The 20,793-nt window shown below is 41.6% G+C and overlaps 1 protein-coding gene and 1 pseudogene across 1 annotated transcript; both read left to right on the top strand.

The window, feature by feature from the left end:
• The first annotated feature begins 1,979 nt into the window (after positions 1-1,979).
• On the top strand, positions 1,980-15,780 carry LOC132848833 (butyrophilin subfamily 1 member A1-like). Its single transcript, XM_060874865.1, has 7 exons — positions 1,980-2,203; positions 2,329-2,679; positions 2,942-3,220; positions 3,425-3,526; positions 13,818-13,850; positions 14,183-14,209; positions 14,453-15,780. The coding sequence occupies exons 1-7, from the start codon at positions 2,128-2,130 to the stop codon at positions 14,989-14,991; spliced, it is 1,407 nt and encodes a 468-aa protein (XP_060730848.1). The 5' UTR covers positions 1,980-2,127; the 3' UTR covers positions 14,992-15,780.
• On the top strand, positions 15,719-19,410 carry LOC132849234 (butyrophilin subfamily 3 member A3-like; annotated as a pseudogene).
• Positions 19,411-20,793: the final 1,383 nt, after the last annotated feature.

Raw genomic sequence — 20,793 nt, 5'->3', positions numbered from 1 at the left:
GTTCTATGTTTATGTTCCGTAAAGCTGCTTTGAGACAATGTCAATTGTAAAAAGAGCTACAGAAATAAACTAAAGGTCCTTCATCAGCAATGTAAGCAAAGTGTTTCTGAAGCTGTAGAAACTCTTTTTGAGGTACTCCACTCCTGGAGAAGGTCACAGTCCATCAAGTCTATTTCCATCTGCAAGTCTATTTCCATCTATTTCCAGCTTATTTCCATCTGCAAATGGCTTCATCAGCAATAATACAGACCCACTATGGTCTCTTAACTGCCTCCTTGGGCATGAATGAATTACCGCACTTTGCTGTTTTTGTATGCGTTACTATAACACACACAACCCAGACCTACACTAAAGTACAGTTAATGTTTCATCAGCACTGCATGTAACAATAACAAAGTATTTTAAACAACACGCAATACATGCATGAAAAACATGCAATATTACCTGTGTGCAATGTCTGTTAGTGTAACTACTTACTCGTGGTCTCTTTTTTCTTCTTTGTATTTATACATTTAAATATATGTATTTGTATTTAAATATATTTATATATTTGCATTTCTTTGTCTTTGCTGCTGCAACAGAGAAATTTCCCCATTGTGGGACGAATAAAGGGATATCTTATCTTATCTCAGCATTTGCAGTTTAGCCTTTGCACTCTTCCACGTTTGAACATCCTGTACTATTATGCACTTAGATTTTTTGTTTTTTAGATTTTTTTCTTATGTTTCTTCTCATTGTTTTTATAGGTTCTTCATATTTATATAAAGCTTGATATTGCTATGCACCAGGTCATCATGACAAATTTCTTCTAAATGTAAAAATCACAGTACTTGTCAATAATAGTGATTCTGATTCTAATACACATGTTTATCATGGGATATTAACATGTCCCTGCAGTGCAGTCAAGTTAATACCTTTTTTTTTTTTTTTAAGAAAAACATAAAGTCAGCTCTTCTCTGCACAACTGTAAGTGGTGTAAAATTGAAAACTGAGTAAAAAGACTATTTTTTCAGAGGGGCAATCTGCAAATGTTTACACTGGACACAGTGTCAATTTCATCAAAACTTAACATCACTTCGGAACGTTCAGATACCCACCATAAGAGTAATATAAAATAAAGCTGCACGCTACGATATTACAAGAAATCATAATATTTAAAAGTGTATAAATTGTAATGTTTTTAACTTCATTATAAATGTAGGTGTTAGATTTGCTGTAGATGATTTATTTACACAACAGTCATTTTTTTGACATTTTTTTGAGTTTTCCTTTTTCTTGATTTTTTTTATTTTAAAAAATATTTTAGCCATGATTTAGGAAACGTGTTTTTAGTTTAGTTTTAGCAGTACATGGGACCATAAAATAATAAATAAAATTACTTATGAATATAAATTTGTTGACAGTTTATTCAAATTGTAGCTTCCATTAGTTAATGCAAAAAAGATAGATAGATAGATAGATAGATAGATAGATAGATAGATAGATAGATAGATAGATAGATATTAAGTTTCTGTTTCTTTTCTGAAAACACAGAACAATTACAGGTTATTGGTCCAGAAGCTCCTCTTATTGCTGTAGCTGGTGAAGATCTGGTTCTACCCTGTTTTATCAAACCCAACACCAGTGCTGTGGACATGACAGTGGAGTGGATGAGAATAGAGGAAGTGGCCTAAATCTCACTCACATTGTAGGTAAACCAAATAAATAATCGACATGTCCATTAAAAAGGTTTAAATAAAAACAGCCAACTCGCAATGTCATTACAAAATAAATGTAGAAATAATTCTATACACTTTATGTAATATTAAGTGTTCTATAAATCCTTCAGGGTGGATTATAGCGTTAATAAACGAGTCAGCAGTTTACTTTAAATATTACAGCGTCTGGTTGTTGCAACATGTAGGAAAAGTAGTTACCTTAATGTCCACACTCAAAACAGGAAAACACGTTTAGGGTACAAAGGTGTATCACAAGAAAACGAAAGCGACAGCAACATACAGACCTGTCGGACACCTGTCGGCTTTCTCGGTTTAATTTAGCGTTTTATTAAGAAAATAACAAAGAATCATTCATTATTTTCAGGTCTTGAGATGTAATTGGTAGCTTGTGAAACAGACATGAGAAATAATGATCAACATTCATTCAGCGACGTGTATTTGTGTGACTCTCCTGACTGTCTACAAGTTTATGGAATCTCAATCCGGTAACACACCTACTGTGTGTGTGTGAGCGTGCATGCGTGTGTGTGCGTGTGTTTGTGTGTGCGAGTGTGTGTGTGCAGGTGATTGATATTGATATTAAGTTTCTGTTTCTTTTCTGAAAACACAGAACAATTACAGGTGGTTGGTCCAGAAGCTCCTCTTGATGCTGTAGCTGGTGAAGATCTGGTTCTACCCTGTTTTATCAAACCCAGTAAAAGTGCTGTGGACATGACAGTGGAGTGGTTCAAACTCAATGTAAAGGACTCATTAGTACATCTCTATAGGGATCATGAAGACAACAATGAAGGTCAGGCTCAGTCCTATAGAGGAAGAACATCACTGTTTAAAGAGGAGCTACAGAAAGGCAACACTTCACTCAAACTGTCAGATCTCAGAGTCTCTGATGAAGGAGAATATAAGTGTCTTGTTCAGGACAAATCCTGGTACGATGACATCACTGTGAACATCATTGTAGAGGGTAAGGTCAATTTCTGTGATAAAGGTTTCATAAAATTACAGAAAAACTAAATTTTGCCTTGTCTTGGTTTTAGTATTTAGTGTTGAACCTCAGTTGGGAAGATTTAATTAATGTTGGTTTATTATTATTATTATTATTATTATTATTATTATTATTATTATTATTATTATTATTGCTGTTTTCTTTTATAATTGATGTTTATTACTGTCTGGTTGTATCATTAAATGCTAATATTATTATTTTTTTTCATCATTGTCTGTAGCTCAGGGAAGCCACCCAGTGATAATGATGGAGAGTTATGATAACTCAGGAGGGATTAATCTAGTGTGTGAGTCCAGAGGCTGGAAACCTGAACCTGATGTTCTGTGGCTGGACAGAGAAGGAGTCACTCTGACTGCTGAAGATACACAGATACACAGAGACACTGAGGGCTTTAGTGTGAAAACCAGCATCACTGTTTATGATTATAGCGACTCTAACAGGTTTTACTGCAGACTTCAGCAAAAACATCACATGATGGAGACAGAGATTATCATCAGTAGTAAGTGTCCAGAAATAAAACATTTAGATTTAGAGTGTAACATTCTACTGTAATCATTACTGCAGTTTTTTTTTTTTTTTTTGCTTTTTATGACATCTGTTGGTGATTTGGCTGCAGTTCTTTCTGTAAGAGTGTGTTTTTAGTTATTAATTATCTATTGTACAGTTTCTTAAACATAACCTAGAGACATTATTTTCATTTCAGGTGAAGTCTTTGGTGTTTGGAAGTGGGCTGTCAGCATTTCAGCTGTAGCATGTCTTTTTCTTGTTGGATTGATACTAACTGTGTGTTTTGGCTACAAGAAAGGTAATATTTCTAGGCAGCTAGAAATTTCTGGGCAGCTCAGGTCATGTGTCCAGATTTGTCCTACAGGAAGTAAACACTAAGGAGGCTTATGGGGTGAAATCAGAGTCACCAAAATATAATAGTATACTATATCATTCAAATAATTGATAAAACAAGTAAACAAAGCTACCTAATGTATGTATATGTATATATGTATATATATATATATATATATATATATATATATATATATATATATATATATATATTTTTTTTTTTTTTTTTAAACCAGAATTCCTAACACTTCTATAAGTTCTTTTATAACTTTTATAGGTTCAGTTTCAGGTTCTGCTGACTCTGAGGGCCTTTTTACACCTGGTCAATAACATGTGTTCCGATAGCGATCTGATTTGTTAAAACTGTTCCATTTACTTTAGGCCACATAAATGCGTCTTGGCAAATCGGATATCAATCCGATCTTTTTATCCGCCAAAAATGCAAATATATTTTACCTCATTTCCGGGGTAATTGAAATGGAACACGCTTTGGTGTATGCGGTTGCTACAAAAAAACAGCATTTACTGTTTTTCACTGGTGGCAACAGTGCATTTTAAGACCAAACGAGACACCTGGGTGAAAGATCGGAGCCAGCGCTAGTGGGAAAACATATTTGTTTATGGCGCGATACACGACTCGTGAGTTACTTGCGAGTGACGTACTTCCGTTTGGGAGGAGTATAGTGCTGACGTATGTGGCTTGAACAACCACATTCATTTACACCTGTCCAGTTTCATCTGAAATGCGTCCCAGACCACCTCCTGAAGTGGTTTGAACGATCGGATTTATATCCGTCTCGAAAAAGTTTCGGAGGGCATTTAGACCTGGGGTCTCATTTATAAAGCGTGCGTACGCACAAAATGGGGCTGGAAACGTGACGGGAGAATGTGCACACCTTTAAGCAAACTGTGAACTGTGCGTACGCACATTCTGGACACAAAGGGAATTGGCGACACAGATGGTGAGGTCGGGAACTGAAGTTAGATTGTAGAAAATAAATGTGAGAAGAACGATTATAAGAATTAATTAATGACATTTTATTTTCACTCCATTTCATACAGTACGTTATATCCACATTATCATGAAGATTCAATCCAACAGTGTTATTTGTGCCGATTGTTTTAGGCTATATACATCTAGTAAAATCCAAACGTAATTCAAAATGTATTAAAAAAATAAATAATAATAATCAGCGCTGCCTTACAGTCACATTGTCCACAACGGGAGCGCAGGAGGAGATGGCGCGACTACATGTGATACAGAAAAGCATGAAATACCCTTTTATTAGAGAACTGCAGAACACAGTGTAAAAACGAAATATTTTCCTTAATGTACATATATCATAAAATGTCAAAGTCTGCAAATACAGTCATGAAGCACAATCGCTACTCATCATCGGTCCTAACTATTACGGTGTTCATTACAAAACCATCATGAACAAGCATGTGTTCACTATAACATTCATTCATTCATTCATTCATTCATTCATTTTCTACCACTTTATCCGAACTTCTTGGGTCACGGGGAGCCTGTGCCTATCTCAGGCGTCTTTGGGCATCAAGGCTCACTATAACATTTCCGTCTTAAATTTTCGCCCACAAATTAATTCTGTGATTTTGTCAAGGTGTTAACGATCAGTCTAATTGCTAGAAACATATAAATCCTCCGGTGACCCGGGTATGTAATGCTTCATGATGGCACTGCTGGCACTGTTGGAGGATTACGCCAATGGCAGAATAAGGAGAGAACGAGTTTTCAGGGACCATGATGGTTTACTGGCTAATAAGCCGATTTAGATTCCCTAGAGCTGTGCTCTTAGATCTATGTGCTGAATTGGGTCCAGTATTAGAGAGGGCAACACGCCGGAACCATGCCATCCCAGTCCAAATACAAGTCCTCACCACTCTGGGGTTCTTGTCAACCGGCTGTTTCCAGCGGGAATTGGCAGACAGGTAAATTATTTATATAAAAAAAAACTATAAGTAATCCTCAACTTTGTGTCTAAGACCTTTTTGTATATGAAATAATTCTATTGGAATCTATCATCTCATCCTATAGGTCTGGTATATCACAGCCGCCCCTGAGTGCCAATATATCTGTCGTTTTGAATGGTATACTTAATATGGGTAGTCGATACATCAGGTTCCCCTACACTGTGCGAGAACAGGCCGAAATTAAAATGCAATTTGCAGCAATGTCTGGTTTCCCAAATGTAATCGGCGCAAATGACTGCACTCATGTTGCTATAAGGGCACCATCTGAAAATGAATTTGCTTATGTTAATAGAAAGCATGTGCATTCTATTAATGTGCAAATCATATGTGACTCCAACATGACCCTCACAAACATTGTGGCACGCTGGCCTGGTTCAACACATGACTCCTTTATCCTCCTTTAACAGTGTAGGAAACAGACTAAATGCAGGTGCAGTATGTGATGGCTGGCTTCTTGGTGAGTTTAACAATATTACGCACAGTTTTATAAATCGAAATATTTTTTGGTGTACGCCATTTTCGGCCCCCTGGGGTCTCATTTATAAAACTGTGCGTAGGATCCCTACTAAAAGTTTACGTACGCCCAAAAGCCAAAAATGGCGTACGGCAAAAAATATTCCGATTTATAAAACCGTGCGTACGCACTCCTCTAAGCAATGTTCCCTTTATAAATCACAGATCACCCGCAGATGTGCGTACGTGAACCAGCCTCATGTCCCGCCCTGTACACACCCATTTTTAACCATAAATAGTCAATGCAAATCACTTGCCGGGCACTGCGCGGGCACAAGAGTGGACCTCGTTATAATGAGTTTCCTCTGCGCTCTGCGGGTTTAAAAATGGTTTGAGGAGCCAGCGTCTCAGGGAGTAGCCACTGTCGCCTGCAGGTTATAATTATATTAAAAGCAACATTGTTATAATTATATTAAAAACAAAATTGTTACAGCTTTTTAATGTTGTTAAACATAAGTAAATTCATTTTCAGATGGTGCCCTTATAGCAACATGAGCGCAGTCAATTGCGCCGATTACATTTGGGAAACCAGACATTGCTGCAAATTGCATTTTAATTTCGGCCTGTTCTCGCACAGTGTAGGGGAACCTGATATATCGACTACCCATATTAAGTATACCATAACGACAGATATTATGGCACTCAGGGAAGGCTGTGATATACCAGACCTATAGGGTGAGATGATAGATTCCAATAGAATTATTTCATATACAAAAAGGTCTTAGTCACAAAGTTGAGGATTACTTATAGTTTTTTTTTATATAAATAATTTACCTGTCTGCCAATTCGCGCTGGAAACAGCCGGTTGCCAAGAACCCCAGAGTGGTGAGGACTTGTATTTGGACTGGGATGGCATGGTTCCAGCATGTTGCCCTCTCTAATACTGGACCCAATTCAGCACATAGATCTAAGAGCACAGCTCTAGGGAATCTAAAACGGCTTATTAGCCAGTCATCATAATGGGCCAGGATATCATCATGGTCCCTGAAAACGTTGGGTTACTTAACGTAATCCCCGGTTCTTTGATAACAGAGTGAGGTGTTTCACTATGGGAATCGCTTTGGGCGTGACCAACTACGGAAGCTCTTATGACACCACGTCTGTCTTTGACAGACAGGTCGACCTGCGACCAGACTCCGCCTTGCCTATATCAGCCAGGTCGACCCCTGTCTTCGTCATTAACGAGATTTCTTCCCGTCCAAGTGCAAGGAGGGAAGTGCTGGTGAAACACCTCACTCTGTTATCAAAGAACCGGGGATTACGTTAAGTAACCCAACGTTCTTTTTCTAACTTCGCTCGGTGTTTCACTATGGGAGATATAGACAGCTATAGACGGCCCCCAGCACCGCGTGTGCTAAGGACGGTCCCGAAACGTCCAGCCTATAGAATCGGTGGAGGATGAAAAGCCGCCAGTTCAGTAGATGGGCACCTATATGCCGACTCCAAAACCTTCGGCACAAACGCAGGGTTAGGACGGAAAGAAACTTTAGTGAGCCCTGGAGCGAACTGTAAGCAAGACGGGCTAACCGACAAAGCATGTAAATCACTCACACGCTTGGCTGTCACCAAAGCCAGGAGCAGTGCCGTCTTAAGAGAGAGATACTTAAGACTCACCGCCTCTATCGGCTCAAAAGGATGTTGGAACAGGGCTTCTAAGACGATGGGCAGATCCCATAAAGGAACCATCCGCCTAGACACCGGCCGTATGCGGCGCGCCCCCTTCATAAAACGACTTATTAAAGGGTGCTGGCCTGCCGACCTGTCACCAAAACCTACATGGCAGGCCGAAATAGCCGCCAGGTACACCTTAATGGTGGAGAAAGCCTTCCTTTCATCAAGCAGATCCTGGAGGAAGCATAATATATCCCTAACAGAGCACTGAAAAGGGATAATCACTCTCTGCCCACACCATTCTTCAAAGACACGCCATTTATTGCTATAAAGAGCCCGGGGAGAAGAGGCCCTCGCACTCTGAATAGTCTGTATAACTGACGAGGGCAAGCCAGCCGCATTCAGATTCCACCTCTCACGGGCCAGGCCCAGAGGGCTAACATGTCCGGATGAGGATGGTAAATCTCCCCCCCAGCCTGAGACAGGAGGTCCCTCCGTGGGGGGAGGGGCCACGGCTGCCCCGACAATAGCTGGACAATCTCCGCCACCCAATGTCGGGATGGCCAGCGCGGGGCTATCAGAATCAATGACAGACACCGCTCCCTCACTCTGGCTAAAGTGGGGGAGATTAAGCTCAGAGGGGGAAATGCATACAGAAGCACGTCCGGCCATCGATGGGCCAAAGCATCCACACCCAACGGTGCATTTGCGTCCACCAGGGAGAAATACAGAGGGCAATGAGCGTTTTCTTGCGAGGCGAAGAGATCGACGGCAGCCTGACCGTACCTCTGCCATATCTGGCTGACCACCTGAGGATGGAGTTTCCACTCTCCGTAAAGGGGATTTCCCCTGGACAGTAAATCCGCCCCTCTGTTCAAGATCCCCGGAACGTGAGTCGCCCGGAGGGACAGAAGCTGTGTGTCGCTCCACACGATCAGCTTCGTCGCCAACCGATGCAGCTGAAGGGAGCATGTGCCCCCCTGACGGTTGATGTAAGCAACCACCGTGGTGTTGTCCGTTTTCACTAAAACATGCCGACCTCTGAGGAAACTCAGAAAATGTTTCAGTGCCAGCCACACCGCCAACAGCTCCAAATAGTTTATATGTTCGTGCACCAACTGTGGTGGCCACGCGCCGTTCACAGTTCTGCCCATTAGGGTTGCACCCCAACCCTTCAATGACGCGTCCGCTGTCAAAGTTATTCTCGAAGACACCGCCCCTAAGGGAATCCCTGATCTGAACGTCACAGGGCCTTTCCAGTGTCTGAGCGCTTCGACGCACGCATGAGTGACTCTCACCGGTCGGCTGAGATGCCGGCGAGAGCACAGACGCAAGCGCACGATCCAGCGCTGAAAATCCCTCATTTTGAGTAGCCCCAAACGCACTACCGCGATCACTGAAGCCATCAGCCCCAGCATCCGTAAGCACAGCCTGTACGGGACTACTCGTCCCCTCTGAAAACGAGCGAGACATTGCGTGAAAGACGCTATTCTCTCTTCCGTCAACGTGACTCGATACGAAAGGGAGTCCAAGCCGAGCCCTAAATACTCCGTATGTTGAGAGGGCACCAGCCGGCTCTTCATCATGTTTATCCTGAAACCCAGGTCTCTGAGGTGATACAGGACAATCTCTGCGTCTCTTATGGCTCGCTCCCTTGATGACGAGCATATCAGATAATCGTCTATGTAAGACAATATCCTTATGCCCTTGTCCCTCAACGGGAACAGGGCTGCCTCCACACACTTGGTAAAAACCCTCGGAGCTAACGATAGCCCGAACGGTATAGTTTGAAATTCGTATGCTGTGAGAGGGATAAATATCTATGTGGAAGTACGCGTCCGCCAGATCTATCGTAACAAACCAATCACTTGGACGAATCGATCGACACAGCACCTTGTGTGTCAGCATTTTGAATGAATACTTTCTGAGGTGCTTGTTCAATACACGTAGATCCAAAATGGGACGGAGGGCTGAACCGCCTTTCTTTGGAACTACGAAATAACGGGAATAGAAGCCCTGACAGCTTTCCTCCCCGTGTACCACTCTGATTGCCTGCTTGTGCAGGAGGGTTTCGATTTCGGCCGTCAACACACGAGCCGATTCTCCCTCAGCCACCGACATGATCAGCCCGTTGAAACGAGGCGGTTTCATGGCAAATTGGAGCCTGTATCCCCGTGAAACTGTCGCTAAAACCCACGGATGAGCCACGCATGCGCGCCAGCTGGCTATGCGGGTCGAGAGAAGGCCCCCGTACACTTCCGCCCCGCCATCGTCGCGCAGTGATGACGTCATCACACGCGCCGTGCGGGCCCCCGCTGACGGGGAAGCGAGCATTGCCCCCAGCGGAGGGACTGGGGGAGCGCATTCCATGCCTTTGCATTTTTCGGGATTTTTTTAGACATATCGCCCTCGGCTGTTTGCCTGGCTGCGATAGTGCAACATTTATTTTCATGTGTCTCGAAACCGGGGAGCATATCGCCCTCAGCCCGTGGCTTGGCTGCGATAATGCATGCTTTATTATGAATTCCCCTGTGTGTGTGAGTGCTTGGTGACACCGCACATGGCTCTGACCTCCCTCTCTTCGTTGAACTGGAGGAGAGCGAACATAATGAGCCCCTAACAAACTCAGAACAGAAGGGCTGAACTCCCGCCTTCTTCTCTTCGCCGGCGGAGAGAGAAGGACCGGGGAAAACCTGTGCGTCAGGTCGCACGCTTTTTCTTCCTTTCCTCGGGGTGGGGCGAACGGTTCCTAGCCGCCGCGGCCGCAAAAGAATGCTTACCCCAAGGTCCGGAGCCATCTGGACGCGGTCGCTGACCGACCTGTCCGCTGTGAGCAGGTCTCACAGCTCTCGCGGCCATCGGCCTCCCTCTCGATGCTGCGGCTGCTGCGAAGCCCTGCCGCGTCGGCTGAGGGGGTGGTCGCGCCGCCTGCTTGCGCGGCAAACAGAGGTGAAAAGCCTCATCCTCCTGTTTTCTGAGGGTCCTGGTTTCTCTCATTTTCTCGAGAGCGGGCCCGAATAAGCCCTTAGTCGGGTCGTAAGGGGCATCCATCACCTCCGCTTTCTGAGCGTCGCCCAGGCCTGACAGGTTTAACCACAGCGCTCTCTCACCTGACACGGCCAGGCCCATTACGTGGCCACAGCCCTGAACCGCGCCGCGTGAGGAGCGCAAAATCAGGTCGTTCACCACACAGATCTCGTCCCAGAGTGCCGGGTTCGGTACACCCGAGTCCAACTGGCGCCCCATCTCCTCCAAAATCTCCGCTTGATATGCTGACAGCAAAGTCACAGCATTCAGCGAACATACGGACTGCCCCGCGTATTTGTACATCCTCTGAAAGGTCGCGGCGGCCAAGCGGTCCGTCTTACTCGGCAGTGAAAACTGCGATGAGGAGGAAACAGATTGCCGATTCGGATGGAGGTGGAACGCCACCGAAGGCTCCACCGCTGGGGGTCCGGCCAACCCCAGCTCCTCCATCCCCTGAATCTCCAACATCGAGTGTCCCTTGGTGGGGAGCTTACTCTTAAAGGGGCTAGACCAATACCGAGACATCTCCGTCATGCACGCAGGCACGGCAGGCAAGAGCTGTCTCGCTGCCGAGTGGGTCGGCGGCAGCCTTTTCCCATCATAAAGGTCTCTCACGGCACCTTCGGCAGCTTTGGCGGCTGGCCAGGCTAGGCCCAACTTCGCCGCGGCTCGTTTGCACACTTCGTGCAGGCTGCTGTCAGCCGGGGGAGCCGAATCGGTCATGCTAGGTGGTCTAGACTGTTGGACTGGGAAGGGGGAATTGTCCTCCTCCTCTTCGTCGTCCATGCCCAGATCGAGGAGGTCAGAGTTAGCATCGCCATCTGCGTCCTCGTCCCCCAGTTCATCATCCACCTGCATGAGCAGGCCATCGAACCGCGGAGGCATGTCCGGGGACTCGGCTTCCATCATGTCCGCCCAGCTCTTGCTAGCTCACGGCAGATGGACCATATCTGTCGAGGCAGCTTCAGACAGGCAAGGGTCCTGCTGGTTAGCCACCGACACTTTCAGCCTCCTTTCCAAGATTTTCACCGGCAATGACGCACAGTGAGCGCATGTCTGCGGGTCCGCTAGCGATGTCTGAGCGTGCTTCGGGCCCATACACACTATGCACATAGGATGAGGGTCCCTGCCCGAGATGGTAGCTCCACATGATGATGGACAAGGGCGGGATACAGCCTCCTTAGTCTTCGACTCATGCCCTTTGGCGGGGGTAATTGCCGTCGACATAGCGTAGTCTAAAGACTCGTCACAACATGTTAGCCTGTTAGACTTTGGATTAAACCTCCGGTAGGTCCGCCTTGACGCGTAGACCGAAGCAAATTAGATGCTATCTACCGCTGTAACTAAACACGCAGCAGGAGGTAAGAATAGCTCGCCACGACGCGGACGCTACTCCAAGTGTAGGGTTGTCACTCACCACAATCCCTCTACTGATGTTCCGTTCGGCGACGGAATCCAATAACGGTCTGTCTATTGAACAGTTAAGCAAGATCAGCAAGTCGGGATGCGCTGAGAGAGCTTGCTGCAGTCTCCCACGGGAAGAAAGCGCGAAAATGACGAAGACAGGGGTCGACCTGGCTGATATAGGCAAGGTGGAGTCTGGTCGCAGGTCGACCTGTCTGTCAAAGACAGACGTGGTGTCATAAGAGCTTCCGTAGTTGGTCACGCCCAAAGCGATTCCCATAGTGAAACACCGAGCAAAGTTAGAAAAAGAACTCGTTCTCTCCTTATTCTGCCATTGGCGTAATCCTCCAACAGTGCCATCATGAAGCATTACATACCCGGGTCACCGGAGGATTTATATGTTTCTAGCAATTAGACTGATCGTTAACACCTTTACAAAATCACAATTAATTTGTGGGCGAAAATTTAAGACGAAAATGTTATAGTGAACACATGCTTGTTTTGCTTGTCACGGGTTTTGTAATGAACACCGTAATAGTTAGGACCGATGATGAGTAGCGATTGTGCTTCATGACTGTATTTGCAGACTTTGACATTTTATGATGTATGTACATTAAGGAAAATATTTCGTTTTTACACTGTGTTCTGCAGTTCTCTAATAAAAGGGTATTTCATGCTATTCTGTATCACATGTAGTCGCGCCATCTCCTCCTGCGCTCCCGTTGTGGACAATGTGACTGTAAGGCAGCGCTGATTATTCATTCATTCATTCATTCATTCATTTGTGAGTTGAACGTAATTATTTATTAAATATATATCATCAGAGGCAGGGCCGTGCAGACATTTTGAGGGGCAGTGGCCTAAACCAAAAAAAGGGGCACTAAGGGGGTGGTTGCTTGTTAACACAAATTATCCAGTTATTACAAAATGTACAATTAAAAGAGAAGATTTTCAGAGTATCTTCTCTTCTAAAAGAGAGATACAATTTAGACATTATTGTAGATGTTTTGATAGAACATAACAATTACACATTGCTGATAATGCTTTTAATCCATGTTTGCAGTGTTGAACTGCCTTTAGCAGCCTCCATTCGCTCTTTCTCTCTCTGTCTCTGTCTTCTTTTTTGTGAATGCATTGTTTTTTTGTTAGTCTTTTTTGCAGGGGGGTGGGGTGTCTACAAAGTGTGCTAACAACAGAAAATGTAGTTGTTTGTATTAGATCTGATCGAGAGTACAATAATTTGATTAGACAAACAGCTAATTCTAAGAACGTGAATATGTTGTACAAGTTGTTAACACTAGTAGAAGACCAAGAGCAAAACATTACCGACATAAATACAAAACAATTTCGCAGATTCAACCACTGTCTTGCATAGCCTACCTGTTAATGCGACAGCTTTCGTGAACTCGTGAACTTTCGTGTCGTGTTCAGTCCTAGTTTCAAGAGAGCGCCGCAGACACATACTGTGAGTGATGCGAAGCGAGCTGGAAAACCTGGAGCGGATTAGCGGAATGCTTTGAGCTGAGCGGTGGGGAACAGGGGCTGGCCACCCGGTCATGCACGGCCCTGATCAGAGGACAGTTACATTTTATAACTGCAATCTGATTGTGTTGTCTATTCACCTTATCACTACATTACACTGCTGAAGCTATTTTTTAGTTTTATTTGTGTAAAATTTACAAAAAATACTATTTTATCTATTTTAGCATCAGAACTTCAACAGGAGAAGCAATATGCAGGTAAGAATGAACTCTGTGCTTTTATATTATGTAATGATTATATAATTGAATTAAATCATAAAGGTAACTGGGAGGCTGTTACACTGTATGACAGTGATACAGTTTAACATGGTGAAGGTTCACAGGAAGATGCAGTTTGGGGCAGAAGGCAGAAACATTGTCATGTATATTTTTGTTAAAGCAAAGACATTCTGAAAATAAATTCTGTAGAAAATATCTACTGAAGGAACTTGTTTGTGGCAATTTAAATATAGTTCTATTTTATTGGTTTGTATTTTTGGTCTGCAGTAGACATGTTTATATATTAATTATTTTATTGTTGTGTTCATAAGAACTTCTAAAGAAGAAGATGTTTAGAGGTAAGAACTATTTTAACTTCAATACTGTAAAATCAGAGACTTTCCTGTGTGTAGTTTATCAGAAATGTGATCAAAAAGCATTATTTACTTACCCCAACACTCCCCTACAAACACACACCCACACACACATAATATAATCTTTCTCTTTAACAGCTTTACACATATCATCAGAATTACAGGCACATTGTATCTCTGAATGAATAATTCATTTTTTTGTGTGAAAATTGTCTGTGTTTCTCTCAGTGGATGTGACTCTGGATCCTGATTCAGCTCATCCTCAACTCAAACTGTCTGCTGATGGAAAACGAGTGACGCATGTAGACACACCACAGGATCTTCCTGATTCACCACAAAGGTTTAAAATTTCCTGTGTTTTGGGGCAGCAGAGTTTCTCTACAGGGAGATTTTATTATGAGGTGCAGGTCAGAGGGAAAACTGAGTGGGCATTAGGCGTGATCAGAGGAAGCATTAACAGGACGAAGTGGATGACTGCGACTCCTCAGAATGGATTCTGGCTTGTGATCCTGAGGAATGAGAATCAGTTTAAGGCTTGTGCTGATCCCCCTGTACCCCTCACACTGAGAGAGACACTGGAGGTTGTGGGGGTGTTTGTGGATTATGAGGAGGGTCTGGTCTCCTTTTATGATGTGAAGTCCAGATCTCATATCTACTCTTTCACTGGTCAGACTTTCACTGAGAAACTCTATCCATACTTCAGTTTTTGTAATAATAAAGGAGGTCAAAATTCAGCACCACTGATCATCACTGCTGTTAATGAATAAATATCTGTTTTTTATATATATATATATATATATATATATATATATATATATATATATATATATATATATATACTTTTTAATGTTTAGCTTTTTCCACAAATGGCTATTATGATACATTCAAATGTACAACATGATTACAGACTACACAACTACAATAAATTATCTAAAGCTTAAACATGTAGATTGTAAAATGAACTGTGTTTACATGAACACTAATATGATCATTATCTGATTTAAGCAGTTAAATTCAGATTGCATTTTTCCTCTCTAGAAATTCTATTAAAACACACATTTTAGTCCAGTTACTCACTGACACTTAATATAAAATAAATACTTAATCAGTGTTTGTGTGCTAATAATCTGATTTCTCAAACATCCCAAAACTCAGTTCTTACCATATGCTTTTGACATTCTTACATTTTCTAAAGTTGAGAAACATCTATTACTGATTGGATGTGTAGGTTTAAAATTAATGTTAACTTTCTTTGTCTGGTTTGTTTATCATAATTAAATTTACAATTAATGTTTTGGAGCTGATCAATAATGAAACCGATTTAATGTTGTTAATTTTGCTGACTAGACTGTTACTAGTGTTTTTTGATATGTAGTATAATCTTAGTTTATTATAATTTCTAAAATATCTGAACAAACGACCTCTATGATTAAATTTTGTTAAAATATTAACTGCATTTCTTTGTGCTTAATACACCTGTGATCTGAAAAACTTATGCCAGTTGATGTCAGCGTTGCAGGGATAAAACGGACCCAAATGCAGGATAGCGTAAAAGAAAACATGATTTATTAAATAAAAAACACAAAACATGTATTTTTGGACATTTTGATAGTCTTTGTTTTTTACTGCTGTCCATTTGGCAAGAAAGCACCTACAAAGGTTTGAGTTTTTAAGGGTTTCTGTGTTTTTCATAGAACAGGTCTGCTTTAAACTATGAACTGAGATTATGTTTTTAGATTATGTTTCAGAGATTATGTTTTCTGTGGGACTTTCCTGATTCTATACAGGTTTATGGAATCTCAAACAGGTATGGAAAGGTGTGTGTGTGTGTTAGTGTGTTCTAGTGAATTCTAAGGTTGTAACGCTATTGGCTCAGCAACTGGTGATGTTTTGCTTACATTTTTCCTTTGCCATTGCTATGTTTCTATGAGAACAAGGAGGCAACTTGCTTTCTCACTGTGTTTATACATGTAACCCCATAAGCAAAGTAAACAGTTTTTCCCGAAACATATTTATCAGGTGATAGCAATTATTTTCTGTTTAAAGACCCAGAGGACTCTGCTTATTGGGGTTAGAGTGCCAACTTCCAAAAACACAGAACAATTACAGGTGGTTGGTCCAGACCTCCCTGTTGCTGCTGTAGTTGGTGAAGACCTGGTTCTGACCTGTTTTATGAAACCCAACACCAGTGCTGTAGACATGACTGTAGACTGGTTGAGAGTAGATACAGGGGTTTTATTAGTGCATAGTTATAAGGATCATGAAGACAAAAATGAAAATCAGGCTCAGTCATACAAAGGAAGAACATCACTGTTTAAAGAGGAGCTGCAGAAAGGCAACGCTTCACTCAAACTCTCATCTCTCCAAGTCTCGGATGAAGGAGAATATAAGTGTCTTGTTGAGGATAAATCCTGGTATGGTGATGACACTGTTCATGTAACTGTTGAAGGTAAATTCTCTTTATTTTACTGGAGTTTACACACTGACTAATTCATTAAATGTATTAGTGCTTTTTCTGTTCTAATAAACCCATGTCATTTCAGAATTGCTGTTTGCTTTTATAATACATCACTTATACAAATCATCTTTGATGTAACCTATGGTCATTGAGGTTTTTTTGGGGGGGTCTTTCAACATCAGACACCTTGCTCATGTGACCCAGCTCAGGTCCTGTCTTGTGTTGAAGTAGTTTATATTTTATGGATTATCCACTCATCCTTCAGCCTTGCCAACTGTTCTAATGGAACGAGAATCATAAAGGCTTCCCCAGTGACCAAGTCTGTATCAAGCCCCACTGGCACTGTTAATGCAGGGTCAGCGTTACTAATTCCATATAGTTTCCTCACATTACACTCAACATTGTTTCTGATGGCCTTCCTCTTAGCCACACCTATGGTGCCCAGGAGGTGGTGGGCCTTACACATTAACTGAGCTGCAAAGCCTCTATAGGCTTGCACCATGCCCTCCACCCCAGTCTGTGGCACTCTTTCATCAAGGTTTCATACATGGCACAGTTCCTTTCATGCTCTGATTCTACAGCACTGTAGCATTCCAGCATGACCTCCTGCTTTGTTTTTAAAAGCATCACTTTCCTTGGATTCAATGTGTTCTCTGAGCTGCTTCCCCAGGTCCAGGTTTCATTTGCTATTTGTGCTTTTCCAAAGAGCTCTGCTGCTTCTCTCCTGCTCTGACAATTACCTACCTTACTGGTTGTAGGTTTTACTGGTCTTTGTTAGAAATTGCCTTAAGTATCTGGTCATACAGCCAATAGTAGCACCCTTCACTTTAACTGAAAACAGTCGAGGGATACAAATTCACTGGATTAATTACTTAACAATGTAAGGGCATGTGAAAGGAGTCAGGCTTAATCGGGAAGGTTGTGAGTTCAATCCAAGGTCCACAAAGCTGCCACTGTTGGCCCCTAAACAAGGCCCTTAACCCTCTATTGCTTAGTTGTATAAAAATGAAATAAGGTAAGTTGATCTTTATAAGCTTGTTAAATGCTGGAAATGTAAATTGTCAAATAATCACTTTGTTGCTATTCCTGAACGAAGCAATACTGTATAGCTCGGGCTTCATGGCAGTCTTAGCCACAAAGTGATTTGTCTAGGTAATAGTCTAGAATGTAAGTTGATTTTGATGAGGTCTCTTAAAGAGGAGTAAAACATTGTAATTGCTGATCTATAAATATTCTTATTGTTTTTTGACTGATATTTTCCATTATTTTACCATTAAAATGAATAAATTCCTCTACACTTCCTACCCCATTGTTAATTAGCTAATTAGATGAATCAGGCATGTTAAGGGAAGTAAAAATATGAATATATGTAAAACAGTTATATTAAAAATATTCAATATGAAAAAAATTGGGAAAAAAAAAACTTCCACTGGGAATGTTACATCACTTACTTTGTATTTTAATGTTAACATTTTACTTAACAATACCTTTTTGTTTAATGACTGCAGTTCTAGGAAGCCACCCAGTGATAATGATGGAGAGTTATGATAACTCAGGAGGGATTAATCTATTGTGTGAGTCCAGAGGCTGGAAACCTGAACCTGATGTTCTGTGGCTGGACAGAGAAGGAGTCACTCTGACTGCTGAAGATACACAGATACACAGAGACACTGAGGGCTTCAGTGTGAAAACCAGCATCACTGTTTATGATTATAGCGACTCTAACAGGTTTTACTGCAGACTTCAGCAAAAACATCACATGATGGACACTGAGATTATCATCAATAGTCACAATTTAAAAAATAAAACTTCTACATTTAGATTTAGATTTGCAACATTCTACTATAATCATTACAGATGAGATTATTAGCAATGAAACATGAGCATTATAAGCACTATTTTTGCATTAGAGGCTATAGATCACTTTTATATTTATTAATTTTGTATATCAACAATTATTGCACAGTTTCTATAAAATATAGTTAGCACTGTAATCATTAACATTGAAAATTCAAGCCATTTAAAATATAAGTGGCAAAATTCAATCAATTAAAAATCCAGCTAGGTTCTACTCAAACTCTGTGCTGGCAAATAATAACACTTGTCTGCTTATGAAGGAGGCTTCATTTATTAGCTACATATGCTGGTGATGTACAGTCTAATGGTCAAAAACTGAATTTTAGTTGTCTGATGATGGAAAACAAGTGACGCATGTAGCCACATGTCAGGATCTTCCTGATTTACCACAGAGGTTTAATTTTCCTTGTGTTGTGGGAAAGCAGAGTTTCTCTTCAGGGAGATTTTATTATGAGGTGAAAGTTAAAGGGAAAAGTACTTGGATATTAGGAGTGATCAGAGGGAACATGGACAGGAAGGCGTGGATCACAGCAAATCCTCAGAATGGATTATGGACTGTGGCTCTGAGGAATGAGAATCAATACAGGGCTTATGCTGATACTGATGTTCGCCTCACACTGAGAGAGAAGGTGGAGGTTGTGGGGGTGTTGTGGATTATGAGGATGGTCTGGTCTCCTTTTATGATGTGAAGTCCAGGTCTCATATCTACTCTTTCACTGGTCAGTCGTTCACCACGAATCTCTATCCATTCTTTAATCCTTCTAACAATAATGGAGGTAAAAATTCCATACCCCTTATTATCACTGCTGTTAATGAATAAATAAAAGTTTGTCACTCAACCATACACAGTACAGCATCTTAATCTGTTGTATATTTGATAACATTTCTACATTTCTTTTAATTTTTACTTAAATTTTCCACAGATGGCTATAATGGCAAATTTTGTTTAAAATAATAAAATAATGTGTAAAATATTTTAATAATTTTTTTAAATAGATTCTGTAAAGTTTAAACATGTTTCATGAAAATGACTAATAAATAAATATATAATATAATATATAAATATAAACTGAATTCAGGAGGTCTATTCAGACTGAAGCAATTTTTCATTTATAGAAATTCTATAAAAACACGGATCTTAATCCAGTTACTGACCTAAGCTTGATATAAACTCATTCAGTGTTTGTGTTAATCTGATTTCTCAAACATTGTAAAACAAAATCCATTACAAAAGCCTGGAAAATACAGCTCGTGTGGCAAATAAATCAGACAAGGTAAATCCAAAAACTGATAAATCCAAAACACAGAACAGTGGCCATACACAGTGGGCAGAAAGAAAGAGTACAACACACAGAATAAACTGATGATACTTTGCGCCACGCCGCAAATTCTGAACTCACTCCACCACTGTTGGTCTAACATTTACTGCATTCAGCAGACATCCTTATCCAAAGTAACTTGCAAATTAATCTCATTTTATATAACTGAGCCTGGCAGTGTCAGCTTGGTGGACCTGGGATTCAAAGTCACTACCTTTTGATCAATAGTCCAACACCTTAACAACTAAGCTACCACATCCCCACATGTGAGTCGGGCTACAATATGTCCACAAGTAATGGCCAAGTCAGTGGTTTAAGGACTCCACCGAGCCATTGGATTGGGGATGACTGTTCGATGTGAGACTCACATTGATCCAAAGTTCCTCACAGAATGCTTTCAAATGCAGGCTTCAATATATTTCACATCTGTGATCAGGGAGAGCCACCAGAAGTTGTTGAATTCAGAAGAGCTGAATGGTTCTCTGGATACTGGGGTGCCTGGAGCATAGAGAGATGTGGACCCACTCCATTGCTCTTTATCTGAGACCAATAGGTAACTATTGCAATGTGGGTGGACACTCCAGTGGAGGAGACTCATCCCATTGGGCACACCAGATCTTCTCCTTAATGTCCCACACTGGATCTCCTCCATAATATCCCAATGTATCAGAGCTATAATTATGGAACTAAGCAAAATGGGCTCTGGGTCCAAGTCCTTATGAACAGGGACATGGCGGTGCATGAGAACATCGGCTTTGCTCTTTTTGGACCAGTGAAATTAAAGTAGGCGAAGAACAATGCCCACTGTGCCTATCAGGATTAAATAGGCTTAGTGTTTATAATATATTCTAGGTTATTGTGGTCCATCAGTATTCAGAATGGGTAGCAAGCTCCCTCTAGCCAGTGCCTCCATTCCTCAAGAGCGTCCTTGATCA

The sequence above is a fragment of the Tachysurus vachellii genome, chromosome 7 (assembly GCF_030014155.1).
Source record: "Tachysurus vachellii isolate PV-2020 chromosome 7, HZAU_Pvac_v1, whole genome shotgun sequence".
NCBI classification, from domain to species: Eukaryota; Metazoa; Chordata; class Actinopteri; order Siluriformes; family Bagridae; genus Tachysurus; species Tachysurus vachellii.
The sequence above is the reverse complement of the archived record's forward strand: the minus strand, read 5'-3'. Positions and strand labels throughout refer to the sequence as shown.

What these genes read in the sequence shown, in the direction of transcription:
- LOC132848833 (XM_060874865.1), top strand. Translation starts at nt 2,128, where the DNA reads ATGATCAACATTCATTCAGCGACGTGTATTTGTGTGACTCTCCTGACT. An exon ending in ACAGGAGAAGCAATATGCAG is followed by an intron (nt 13,851 to 14,182) that starts GTAAGAATGAAC and finishes TGTGTTCATAAG; the next exon opens with AACTTCTAAAGAAGAAGATG. An exon ending in AAAGAAGAAGATGTTTAGAG is followed by an intron (nt 14,210 to 14,452) that starts GTAAGAACTATT and finishes TGTTTCTCTCAG; the next exon opens with TGGATGTGACTCTGGATCCT.